This window comes from Sceloporus occidentalis, unplaced genomic scaffold, assembly GCF_023333645.1.
Source record: "Sceloporus occidentalis isolate IW3139 unplaced genomic scaffold, rSceOcc1.0.p SCAF_99, whole genome shotgun sequence".
NCBI classification, from domain to species: domain Eukaryota; kingdom Metazoa; phylum Chordata; class Lepidosauria; order Squamata; family Phrynosomatidae; genus Sceloporus; species Sceloporus occidentalis.
This window is the reverse complement of record NW_028317079.1, coordinates 958,056-972,683: the sequence shown is the minus strand read 5'-3', so window position 1 is coordinate 972,683 and position 14,628 is coordinate 958,056. Positions and strand designations below refer to the sequence as shown.

At 36.0% G+C, this 14,628-nt stretch overlaps 1 protein-coding gene across 1 annotated transcript in view; it reads left to right on the top strand.

The window, feature by feature from the left end:
• LOC149284097 (glutamate receptor ionotropic, delta-2-like) overlaps nt 1-13,612 on the top strand; it is a 425,155-nt gene extending 411,543 nt beyond the window's left edge. The window contains exons 15-16 of the mRNA XM_089497148.1: nt 5,061-5,301; nt 13,190-13,612. Of these exons, the coding sequence (XP_089353274.1) occupies nt 5,061-5,301; nt 13,190-13,612 (664 nt within the window). The remainder of the gene's footprint in view (nt 1-5,060; nt 5,302-13,189) is intronic.
• The last annotated feature ends 1,016 nt before the right edge of the window (nt 13,613-14,628 follow it).

Sequence of the window (14,628 nt, the reverse complement as noted above, 5' to 3'; positions counted from 1 at the left end):
TGGTTTAAGAGTGTGTAAGTGTATGGTGTTAGCATGAATGTGTATGTTAGTATTTGATGTTAGCATGTTTTGTGTGTGTGTCAGTGTATGGTGTTGCAGTGTCAATTAAAACAGAAGTGATTTTGTCTCAAAAAAGTTGTTTTTCTGTATGTACTTCTACACAAAGCAAGGGCAGCTTGTTAAAGCCAGGCGTGGAATTATTTATATGATTATATATGGGTGGATTCATAACAGCTATGGCATTTGACTGGCTGAGGATGGAGTTCTTTGCTGCCTAACGCTTATACAGGATGTCTAAAATATACAGTGGCTTCTTCCATAAAGTTGAAATATGATTGCAAACTTTCCTCTTACTAGTAGCAATCCAGCAGCTCATTGATGCAGTTAAAACCCAGTGTGTGCAGCCGCTTGTTACAGAAATTCAGAGCTGACGTACCATGATGGTAGCATTTAATCATTTCAGCCTTGTCGGTTTGCATGCTGCATTGGTATTACTCAAATACTAAAATACCAGCTTGCTAATGCTGCAATAATGAGAAGTCAAAGCTGAAATTATTTACTCAGAGGATGTGTCACTGTGATATTATTGACAATAACATGCAAAGATAGAACAAAGATGGCTTTGCCAACACTGACAATTAGAATAATGTTTTATATGATACAGAAGTGCAATGGACAGTATTAATTTATAATATCAAGTGAAGCAGCGATATTGACAGCGGGTTAAGCTTTTTATATAATTTTCTTAGTTTATACAGACCAAGGTTGACCAGCTAGCAAAACCAGTCAAATGCCCATTGGGCCAGTACTAGATGGCACGTATTTATCTCGCCTAAAAGTGCAAGGAACACTTTTGTTCCCAAGTCCGGCTCTGAGTGTACATGTTATAAGAAGGATTTGGCCACCCACCGTTAATATAATGAGCAGGCATTTTTTGCAATACCACTACACAACTTAAATTATTTATTTTATATTCTCACATGCTGAAAGGCAGTCTGCAAGACATTTGTTCACCATATGTTGCCGACTTTTGCAGAAGTAGGATTGATGATCCCCTTTATGATTAAAACTAGAAATGATGACTCCTTACTTACAACTAAAATTACAAGTGTATTTGTTGTGAAAAATCTTTAATCAAGCACCATTTGCAATGATCAATATAAGAAATGGCCAGGGGTTAATGGACAATATATTTATAAAGAGGAATTCTTTTTTTACACTTTTTATTAAAAGAGCAATATGTTACCTCAATCAAGATATTGACAGATACAGAAAAAAATATAAGTTACAACCTCATGCCGGAAATTTCCTGGTTCTTGGTTGGGTCAACTGGAGTACTAAATGTGACGCAATCATCGTGGCAACCCATTAAATGTCCCTGTTGGTTAACATGTTTGTTACTCTTCATTAATATCATCCACTGACAACAGTAGAATATTGTTAACAGTTCTAGGGATATGACCCACATTTTGAAAAGTTCCACCAACACTTGATATTTTTTTTCTAGTTTTGCCAATCATATTAATATTAATCGCTCCGGTGCTGTGCTTTAAATGGATATCAACATGGATCCCCAATGAGACATTTTAAAGTATACTTAAAAAGCCCATGCAATGATGTTTCATTCCCTTAATTTGAGGTTGCCCTCTAAGGGAAGCTAAAGGAGAAGGGAATGGAATTCAGGACAGGACTGATTGTTATGCTAGTTTTACGAAATGTCAACTACATTAAACCAAACTTCTTCAACATAATTACAACATTTAAAACAGATCGCAGGCTATAGCTGATCTTCATAAATCATTTTGTTTATCTTAGTGTTTATGTGTGTATGTGCACACTGTTCACAGATACAACCTGGTTCTTGGTTGGGTCAACTGGAGTACTAAATGTGACGCAATCATCGTGGCAACCCATTAAATGTCCCTGTTGGTTAACATGTTTCTTACTCTTCATTAATATCATCCACTGACAACAGTAGCATATTGTTAACAGTTCTAGGGATATGACCCACATTTTGAAAAGTTCCACCAACACTTGATATTTTTTTTCTAGTTTGAATTATTTGTATCCTTGCTAAAGTAATGATATGATTGTACAATTTCTTGTGCTTCAGTTTTCAGACTATAACTACTAGTAATGGTCACGATAACATTTCTGTAGATTGTGCTGAAATTTTTCACACTGAGGTCTAAATTGTCTTGATGCATTATTTATTGAGCCATGATGCAACAATGTAACCGTTTCTTGCTTTGTGCACTTAAATAGACATGTTGTTCCCTTTGCCCATAATGAAAATATCACAATGTACTTAGGAACGACACTGACATTTTAAAAGATCACCAAAAGTATTGTCTTTCCAATTGCAATTATGGCCTCATTTCTCTGTGGGGACTGTTGTCTCATAGCTCCGCTCTCCTGCATCTCCCTAGCTAGCTTTCATTATACTGATTATCTATTCACTTGCAGCCTAGATTACATTTTACAAAAGATAATGCCTGCCATTTCTATAATGAGTGCTTGACTTTTACTGCTAACATAAACATAGAAAACAGACAATAATTAAAGTTCACTAGTCCCCGCATCTCCGTGGATGCATCATGCTGCTAATTTGATCCTTGGACCCCATGTTTATCTCACAAAAGTGGGGATGATTTTCAAGGCATTTGCCAAAGAAGACATGCTAAGCAGAATCTGTAGATAATGAGAAAAGTCAAATTAACATTTTTTTTATTATACACCAGTATGCAGAAGGAGAAATGCTCAGATTAGATTAATCAAATATTGAATTTTTGGAATGAATTTAGTTCTGAAGCTGACCAGGATAAATTTGCTCATGTAAATCAATCAATACATGTTAATCATTTAGCAAAGACATCTATAGACACAGGGATATATATATATATATTGATGGAAGGGAGGGATCAGGGGGTATACATGTGTTGCAAATGTTCTTATATTATTAAAGGGATATGATTTACTGATTAGCAAAATTAAAGGGGAATTCCCACGAAAAACGTATTACAAGTGTAAAAATAGTTTTTCAAAAGTATTGCACTGTTTTCATTGTTATAAGACAAATACCCTGACTCCTTATCATACAGCCTGTGGTAGCAATTGAATGGCTGGTCGATGGTTGTAAGAACCTAGTCAGACATTCTGATTAATGAAAGTCTGTGGAAGTACGCCATGAAGAGTCAACTAAAAATAACATAAGAATGACAACAATGGCAGCCTCCAGGTCTGCTATTAATGTTTATTGAAACAAAAGTGATTGTCAATGCTAACCTACATTACTGTATAAAGCACTTTATTTTATACTCAAGCATACCTGCCAATATTCATCAATTTGCGTGGAACTGGCCCGTGTCAAATTTGAGCCTGTCCCGGCATAAAAATCCTGCCGATGGACAATGCATTACACTGCATAGGCAGCATTGTGTATATCTGAGACACACACAGCCTAACTGCTTGTAAAGGAGCTCCAGACCCCCAGACATAGGGTGGAGCCTAAAGTAGGTGGGGTTATGCTGCACTACATAACTCCACCTACTTTTAGCTCCATCCCCTTTATGTCCCGGGGCTCCTGGAGCAAAAGTTGGCAAGTATGCTCAAGGAGAAAACGTTTTTTTCATCCATGGAACTAGAGAAACTAAATAGGAGTCCTTGTGTCATCTGCTGGGACCCACATGGTCAACTATAAATTCACATTTTAGCAATGTCTAAAATGGGTGGAGACATTGTTTTGTGCTCTTGTTTTGCCTGAAAGGTTTCCGGCAAAGTTCTGGAAAATCAGTTTCTACCTGACTTATTATTATGGTCATAGAAATTTAGTTGAAAGTATATAATCATCCAAAGTTCACAGATACAGAAATATACGATCTATTTGCGTATTCTTTTACTCTACGCTCGCTTTCATTGCCCACATTATTTCAGTATTAATTTATTCTATTAAGAATCACTGTGACAACTTTTGCCAAACAAGCAGAGCAGAATTTAGGAAAAACAGTACACACTGCTGTCAACAACATCTGTCATGCTACCATAAACCTGTGCCAGCAGATAAAAAGATCTATGCCAGCTCTGTATGATGATAATGTTTTTCCTTCTAGCTGGAGAATATACTTACTTAAGGGCAATATATTTTTTTTTATTGGTGTGGGAATTATTCTGCCTTTGCAATGAGTTAACAGAGTCAGAAAGAAAAACTGCCGACAGAGAAATGGGCATAATGCCTTGGTTTTTTTTATCGCGTGGCTTGTGAAAACCCAATGGGAATGTATGCATTCACTTGTGAACAATTTTCCAGTACAAGCCTAACATACCACGGCCTGGAATGTACTGAACAATGGATTTGCACATCAACATTATCAAGGGTATTGCAACATGGATAACTGTTTGAATTTAAAATAAAATGTTAAATAGCTCCGAGTGAAGTATTTTCTGCCTTGTAGATCAATAATCAACACCTTTTTTTATTTCTCAAAACATGTTGCATGGGGAAAAAAAATATGCAAAGCCTGCCACCATGTGGACAACATGTAGACACTGTGAAAAGAAGTAGGCATTTGTACAGTGTCCCCTACAGAAGCCCAAGACAATAAATGTAACCTTTGAATTTTGGTTGGCTGGGCCATGCATTGTTTAGTACCCAGAGAGGTCGCAAAATTAAAACCTGTGTGTAAAGTAAAGCAAATATATCCAAACACAAACACATGTAAGGCCATACTTTTTTGATATAAGTTTATAAAAAACCTACAAAATGTTTATTCTGCTCCAGTGTTTGTAATGTATTTGTATGTATTTTAATTTTGTAGACTTAGTATCTGCTTTGATAGAAAGTCTTAGGACTTCTTTATATATGTTTAGTTTTCATACCCTTGGCTACAAACAATACTGCTATATTATATTGCCTATACATGAGATGATTTTGTTACCAGTATGTTATGGAAAATGTTTTTTGTGAAAGAGTTGTGTCTGGTGTATTTTAGGTTGTATTTTAGGTCTATGCAAAACACAGATGATGAACTATTCTCGTTATTCTGTCCTTGTGTTTTCCACAGGATCTTGGAGCTCCAGCAGAATGGTGATATGGATATATTGAAGCATAAATGGTGGCCACGCACTGGAAACTGTGACTTGTATTCATCAGTGGAAACCAAGCAAAGGGGCAATGCCCTAGATATTAAAAGCTTTGCTGGGGTATTTTGCATTCTTGCAGCTGGGATTGTCCTCTCATGCTTCATAGCAATGGTGGAGACTTGGTGGAACAAAAGAAAAGGCTCACGGGTGCCTTCAAAAGAGGTAATTATATAATATGAAGCAGTTTATTGTCATAATTCTGGAGGTTATATATAAACAGCTATTCTGGGGTAAAATGCCTAATGTGGAGCAACCAGCAGGAATATATTCCATTGATTGCTATGGTAACTGTGTCACTTTTACCCATTTGCATCAGAATTGCCTTTTATATATAATTACCACTGTGTTTGTGAAGAGTAAGCACTCACGGGATCCTAACCAAGCCTATATTCGAATATAGCCAGCAACAGTACCACATATGACAACAAAGCTGACATGACCTGGATTTTAGGTAAAAATAAAAAAAAAACAGAAGGCAGCTTGAGATACAGTATAGAAACACTATCTATCTGCAAAGTAGGTCAGATGAATCAAATATTTAAAAATGTGACGAACTACTCCGAGCTTATTTAGATTTCAGCCAAGAAAATCCAAAGTACATTTGGTCTGTACAATAATCCTGTGTATCTGTTAGCACTATTGCCAAAAACAAATTTAGTGCCAAAATGGGGGGGGGAATAAACAGATGCTTAAAAGCATGATAGTCATAAGGAAACAATAGAAAATAACAGCATTTTAATATACGGTAGTCAATTAAAGACATGTTTAGTCCTTGGTGACTAAGAAAGAGGGAAACCGAAATTGTTGAAAACTGCATGAAAACTGTTGTTAGTCAAGGGTATGTGGTGATATGTTACATTTGACTGAGAAGAGTTTTCATGCAGTTTGAAAAAAAGTATTTTGACAAAATGATAGTTCCCTTAAAAAAAGTAAACAAAAATCTCGCTATTTTTATATTTTTTACATGTCAGTTGAAATTAGAAAAAGGGTATAGCACTAATTCTTACCAACATGCAGGATTGTCCAGTATACTTGGAAAGAAGTTTGAGTGGCCATAGGGTAGCAGTTTAGATAGGGTATGTATCAGAATATTTATGTATGTGCAGTGCCTTTATATATCTTAGAAAAGCATCATGGGAAAAAAGTGGATGGGTCTTAACTATATACCTCACTTATTTTTCCACCCACTTGGCATCTCATTTAATCTCACATATTTTTTGCCAATATCCCTCCTACAAAACGTTATTTTTCTAAAGCTCATTATAAAGGTGTATTTGTGTTGCCCACTGCACTAGCTCCCCAGCCACCCAAGGACATACCCAAACACAATAATCTTCTTCCTTGAGTTAAACATCTTTTGTGTTGAGAACTGGAGATGATCCCATGTCCTGGTGCTGCATCTCAGAATGATGCACAATGTGGGGGTATAGATATTAAGCCCAGACATCTCTCAAATCGGCCAAAATCGGCCAGTTGCGGCACACCATGGAGTTCAATCACCCAATAGGCTAATCTGTCTTCTTGCTGGCCTTACCTGGGAAAAAAGGTGCTTACCTGGGGAACCTAGAACTTATACCCAGACCTGGCCATCACTGTGATATGTAAGCAGGGCCATCATTAGAGTGCATTAGGAGTTGTGTATAAAATGTAACAAGTTAAGTCTGAAAGCCATCTTATTACAACAGCAACCAATGGTATAGCTCAACCAGCGGGAACATTTGGTTGTTCAATCAACAATAACGCAACTTTCCCACCTCAGAGCAAGACAGAAAGATGGGTACGAGCCCAGGGATTAATGGGTGTGGACTAAATGGTTGGCAAAACATAATAATAGGAAGGCGTGCAAAGGATGAGAGATAAGTAGTAATGGGTTATAGTAATAAAGGTCTAAAGTTTTGATTTGTTAACACAGAAACGTTATAGTTATGGAGGTTGTGGTAGAAAGGGTAAAATAGGGAGTATGACATGGAGTGAAGGTTATTACAATATATATGTGTTTATGCTAAATAAACAAACCGCCAATATTAAGCCTCATGTAAATTTATCATAAACTTTAATAGCTTCTATTTATGCAACACAAAAAAAACAAGTCAAAAAAGGTTCAGACTAGTTAAAAGTGATTTTGTCACTTTAATCTGATAAATCCAATTTCCCCATTTCTACCACCAAGTGATTTCACATTCTTTAAGTGCCAATGGAGCAACCCAGCTTTCAATTTTGAAGTGTGATCATATTCTGAGAGACAACACCTCCTAGGAAGACACAGTTTCATCTGTACTGAATTACCAGCTGGTTGAGAGTGGTGATTGTGAAAGGTGGCACCACTTATGGTTCTGGTTGAATAATAGAACATTGACTTTTCATTGTTTTACACAGAGATAGAGCAAGTGAGGATAACTTAATATATCTAATTTTCTTATGTTTTTGCATTTTTTAGCCGGTAAATTCATTTGTGGATCTGTCACTTTTCCCCAAAGTAAATTTTTTTATAATGTTGTTTACAAAATACATTTTGGGGTGCGGAAAAGACAGAGAACATCAAAAAAGGAAACATGTTAGATAAGACTATTTCACCGCATTGAGACATAGTAAAGATTAAAGAGTGCTTAAAAAACTTAACTATGCAAAAAGATTTGGAGGTGACAGTTCCTCTTTAAAGACTAGAACAGATGTAGCTAACACATAGCACTTGTGATATTGTGGAACTACAAATCTCATGATGCTGCTATGATGATCAAGTAAGAAAGCATCATGGGAGTTGCAGTTTTACAACAGCTGGACATATTCCAGTTGACTAGCTCGAGACTAGAGTCTTTATATCTCGGATGAAAACAGGAAAAGCAATGTGCTTGATATCCAGAAATTAACACTCAGCAAACAATACCATGCCCATTATCCTTCCGGAATCTAGTACCAATTAGCAGCTTCTCCATATATGCAATGAAAAAAAAAATCCCAATAAAAGAACAGCACTACTAACAATGTAATGCTAAAAGATGCTTTTATAGCATTTTTAAATCATATTCTATAACACCAGATGTCCTTTCAAAGGCCAACTACATGGCAAAAGACAAATTACATCATTATTAAAACGGAATATGCTGTACGCATTTGTAGTAGCTGAAGTGCACATTTCTCAACATTCAGCTGCTCTTCAATCTGGCACAAGTACTCCGCAAGAAATATATCCAGGATGTATGTAAAGTTACTGTTATATGATTTTTTCATAATGAAGAAGATTATTTAATGGCTGAAATTAATAAAAAAACAAAAATATTTTAAATGATAAACTGTCCCAACCTACAAAGCTAGAATACTTGAAGAAATGTTGACAAATATACATTTGTATTAAATTCTGGGTAGTATGCAACCTAACATTAAGGTACAAAACATTTTTTAAGAATAATTATACTCATTGAATTGATACATGGATACCTAATCATTTCAGATATACCAAAAATAATAAAAATACCTTCCAACTGTTTGAAAAATACAATAACTGTGAATGAATCCTAAATGTAGAAATAATGAATATCGAATTACTAGATTTGACCTCGAACTATAAATTTGCAAGTGGATTCATATCCACGCTTTAAATATGAAGGAAGCCCCATCAGATTTATCCTGCAAGAAGAGCCAAGTTGACCCTATATAATACATAGGTAAATTAGTGAGATGATAGCCCAGAAATCCCTGTTACCCAACTAAGATCCCTTCAGCCCCAAGGCCTCCTGTGCATTTTACTACATACAGGTTGTTACAGGCATTCTTTAGTTATTGGAGTTAGAAAATCAGATTTCTGTCTCCTTTAACTCCTCCCCCAGCTGCCCCTACTGAAAGCCAGGAGCATACCATGATATGCTTCTTCCAAATGCTCAGTGAACACTTATTCGAGACAATGAGAGTAGCAGCAGACAATCACAGTTGTGTTTCTGAACACTAATGTTTTGTTAGCATGCATGTTATTGGCTGCTGCTCAAGTAATTCAATGTGATGTCTGATGAGCATAAGAAGTTTAGGGGCTAATGCTTTATTTTTTTTCAGTGGCAGCCAGGGTAGGAGGGAAATGAGACCCAAGTCTCATTTTCTAAACGCTTGTAATTAAAGTATATACATCCTAATTTGCATGCTGTTAAAGCTAATGGAGTTTTTATACATTTTATAATATCAGGCTGCATAATACAACAATGCATTAAAGAAATACAACCTGTTTTCATAATCATGTACATTTGTCTATCTTATGTCTCTCCATGTATCTTTTCATACATTCTACTTTTTACATTTTATATAAAATAAATGCTGGCAGGATACGTTTTGCAACCTGCTGTATTCTAATAAATAATGTAGGATCTAGTAATAGTTAATAGTTGATATGGTTAATATCTGCAGTTACTTTCTAACAGTACGTTTCTTTCTTGATGCACTGCAGCTATTACATCTCACATCTCAAAAACCGGGCAGTGATAAAGCTTTGGATTCTACATCTTGGGGGGGGGGGGTGCTCCAACATAGTTCTTTTTGTTGCAAACTGTCTGACTATAGGCAGTGATTTTGCAGATATACATTGTACAGGTCTATAAAATTTCTCCACACTTTTGCCTGAAGTGTCTGTGAAATATAGGCTGACTTCCCCGCTACTGCATAATAGGATTTATTATTTGCAGGCAGACATCTGTGTCCAAGATTCTGTTCTGATAAGCTCAAGGCCTAATGGAACTCTGATGAGCAACACAGCTGGAGGCCAGTGCTGATAGCAGAAACTGCTCCAAAGTAACAAGCTGGGGATGTTGTTCTGTTAAAAAGAATATTCAACTACAATTTATTGCTCCATAATTTCAAACCAAAACTTACTAGGCATTCACCAGCAGCCTTCACTGTAAGTACCAAACAAAATGAAGGAAAAGTTCAAATACTGAGTACAATTAAAATGCAAAAGAAAAAGTTGCCTGTAAAAGCAAAGCTTACTTTAGTCATTGCTGGGTGCCACACTCTATTTATGGGTGGAAGAGGCAATAATGGATAGGGGTTAGACAGATGTAATAACAAAAGTCTCTCTAGCGAGGAAGAACATTCTCAAGCTCTTATGGGTCGACCAGTGGTTGTCCTAAGCTGCTGAGGGCCTGGAGTTAAATATTTCTTGTTCCCTTCTCCCCGTATTTCCATGTGTGCCTCATCAGAAGGAATTGGCAATACCTTAACATTTAAAGAAGCGAGGCAGTGAACGTTGTATGTCACAGAACATTTTGTTCCGCCACTTCCACCATTATACTGCCTGTCAGTGCCAGATACTTTGCCTTTGCGCTGTAGCCTTTGGCAGATACCAGTAGGTAGTTCTAATTTGCTTGGGTAGTGAACACCTTGCAGTTTTTATTGTCACATTCCTGACAGAGGAAAACATTTTAAGTGTTAATATGGTTAGGCAATGTGATGCAAAGTGCATCTACCTCTAGGCGAGAAAAGGCCCCAGAAATCGGCGGTAAACAAAACTTACTTTCAAGATAAAAATTAGCGTATCCTATTAACTGAGGCCAAGTACATGCTTTGTAGTTCAGTCACTTAGACTTTCACAGTTAATATTTTAATGAAATGCATGTCATCTAGTTAAGCAAAATATGCAATGAGCAGCAAAAGTTTTACATGTGCAGAAACGTTATTGCACATGTATCGTGTTCACTTATTTCTTATTTGCTTTTTGAAAGGCATCATCTTTTCTGTCACCATTGTTTATGTCACACTTCATAATGAAGAATGATGTCTCCCATTCTGCATTCATAAACTCGTTGTGTGATATGCTACATGTGACATTTATCATACCGACTGAAAAACAACTTAGTGGAAATGTTGCTAAATATAGATAAAGTTACTTAAAATAAAATTTGCTCTGCACATTTTTGATAATTCAAAATCCATATTAGGAAATATGAAATGAGAAAAGAAAATAAACTTTGAATGTGGAAGGTAGTTACATGAATATTCTATTTATGACTAAAACTAGTCATAAGGGAGTAAAGGCACAATTTCATACTTTCCAACATTTCAAATGTGGTCTTTTTTAAGGTGGTGTGGTTACATGCATAGATAGGAGGCAGAGCTTCACTTCACTTCACAAGGAAAGTAATTGAATAATACAATATCCTTCAGTAGTTGTAATTCTAAGGCACATCACGCTTGCAGATTTGCTGTGGCCTTAGCCTGTCTAGTACAGTATTGTAAAACTTTTTGATACAACAGGTGAAATTATTGGACAAAATTGAACTCAATAAAGTATCATCCTTGTACTGATGTCGTTTTGTGCCTTAATGTTATATGGTATATGACTACAAGTAAAATTCTCATAAATCACAACGGTTTTATGTTTTTATATTCAGTGGCCTTATTTGTTTTATTTATTGAAAATTATTTTTACAATATCAGTTACCACAAAACACTGTAATGCAAAATCCATAATAGTGGTATCTATTCTGTGCTATCACAATAGCTTCAGAACCTGATCTTACAACCCATTTTGATAGAGAATTGCAAAAGAGGAATACTATGTATGTGATGTCATAGGTAGGACAGCCCAATGTTGTTGTCATGGGAGGTCCAAATTTAATCAAATTATGGTAACCTCTACCCAGCATGGTATGCTATTTCCTGCTCAACTTTCAAAGTGGACATGTACCTTCAGAAAATCCCAGATTTTCTGATTTAGTATAATCAATAAACCTTTGTAGTGGTGCTTGCAGAATAAAACGTGTCTTCTCTAGTGGTTTTCATACAACTTTCCCCATCTCTGTTAAACGTTCATCAATGGTGTTTTACTACCGCTTGCATTGTTGAATATTCTCTTCTTACTGTGTATGCTGTACTCAATGGAATCTGTACAAGTTCCTTAAAATAAAGGTTTATAATAGAAATGCGCTGTCTCTGTTTAACTTTGAGAGCATTCATTTTAACTGCCTGTTGCAGTAGTTGCCATTATTTGCCACTGTTAAATAATGACTCTCATTTGGCAGAGGCTGATAAGGAATGTCAGTTTGAGGGAGGACGTCAACTACTGTGTAGTTGCCAGATCAAATTTAAATGACTCTTGTCATGTTTTGTTTAAACAGTTAAACAGTGAGTGAGGTAGAGAAACATTGGGAAAAGGCATAATTCACTCTCATTAGTTACTTTCATTATATTGCGTTTATGTATGCCTCATAGTGGGTTCTCGGGTTGAGCTGGCCAATGCCAGGAGGGAAATATGAGCCGGAACCAAGAAGGAAGGTGAGAACAGCTACAGCTCTTCTCCTTCCGGTATTGGGTACATATACGTACATCCAACGACCTATGGATCCAAAGTCCTAGTTACTTGCTTTACCCCCAACCTCGACAAATCTCTTGCTGCTACAGTCTGTTTGCCCATCACTTTATTTTCTCTCAGAGTATAACAAATAATGTAAAAAGCCATGATGGAATCATACATGTTTAAGTTTCTTGGTGGGATTAATATGTTATGTCACTGTCTTCACAATAATACTTAAACTTTGAACAAGAATTGCCATTTCAATTGTAGGTGTGTGATACTTATCAACACCCTAGATCCCTTGGGTCCACTGAAGTAAATATTACATACAAATTATGATACAGATGTGTACATGTGTGTCATTTTTTTAATTACAATTGTACTGGATACTATTGATTCTTGCTTTTGTTGTTTTAATACTATAGCAAATGTCCCACCACAATAAATTTACAAGGACGCTTCATTGGTGCACTTGGGATCTCATGTAGCAGCTGGTCCTCTAGTTTGAATATATGTTACCTGGTTAACACTTAACAGAACAATTGTTAATTACCTAACTTGGATCGATATGTAGTCTGTTTAAGTAATCCCTGCATTAAACATGTAGGAGCAAATAGCAAATGAACATACAGTATTTTATTTAGTGATATTTTTTTAACATTTGAACATCAGAGATGTGTTTTTCTACTATTTAATAATTAGCTACATTAAAGTCTAAAGGAGGGACATTTTAAGGTTCCTACTGAATACTGTGCATCTCCTTCTCCTTTTTTCCTTCAGGATGACAAAGAAATTGACCTGGAACATCTCCACCGACGTGTAAACAGCTTGTGCACAGATGATGAAAGCCCTCATAAACAGTTTTCAACGTCATCTATTGACCTAACACCATTAGACATTGATACTTTACCAGCTCGTCAAACTCTGGAGCAAATAAGTGACTTCAGGAACACTCATATAACTACTACAACCTTTATACCAGAACAGATACAGACTCTTAGTCGTACTTTGTCGTCTAAAGCTGCTTCTGGTTTCTCCTTTGGCAATGTGCCTGAGCATCGGACTGGCCCGTTTAGGCACAGGGCACCCAATGGTGGATTTTTCAGGAGTCCAATTAAAACTATGTCATCCATCCCATACCAGCCAACTCCTTCTCTAGGGATGAATCTCGGTAACGACCCTGACAGAGGCACCTCTATATGAAAGCAAAATGAAAATCCTCAACAGTGTTTTCTCTTTTAGGACTCCCGTTACAAGGAGCTTCTGTAAAATGATTGGACTAACATGGATGTATTTTTATATCCAAACTATTAATAAGAATTTTCAAGTTCCTTGCGTTATATCTTCCTTGATCCTTTGTCTGCTATTGTGTTTTAGAATGTCTTGGTTCACTTCATTGTTCATGCCATTCATTTTTTTCTTTTCATCTTAGGCTTCTCTGCCTTTTGAAACCCTTTAATACATTTGAATCGTCCTATGCTTTGACCGATACATCTGCAATAACTTCAGTTCTTTGCATATATCCTGCTCCTCCTATGTACTCTGCTGCTGCTGCTGTGTCCTTTAACTGTGGACCAAAGGCAAACCTTGCAGTATAGAAGGCTTTTCAAGGCCACCAAGTATGAGAATGCAATTTTGTAGTATTAAGAAAAGCCATTACTATGCCAGTTAAAGACTACATTTAATTCTATGTTTGCACTGTAACAGTGCATGTGACCTTTATGTAAATGTAGAAAAGTTTTTTGTATGTACAGTACTTCATGGAAGAAAGCCTCCACTGCATTAGCAACACTAGGATACGTATAATGTGTATATATATATATATATATATATATATATATATATATATATATATATATATATATATATATATATATATATATATATATACATACCTTCTGTATCGTTATATATCCGTATAGGTACAGTAAATGGGTATATAGATATGTTTGTGCCTGTGTATGTAAATAAAGGTACACATACACACATAAAAGCATATATGTGTGCATGTACGTGCAAGGGAACCTTTTCAACTCATACAATAGCTTTAGTCAAAGTATTATACACAGAGGAAATGTTTAGGATGTCCTTGTCAGGGTAAACTAGATTTTGTTTTTTTACTGATTCTATTATTCATAATATATGACTTCTGCTGTTTTTACTACTATTTACATAAGGTTTCTAGTTCTACTACATGCTTACATTGGAATCTTTTGCAA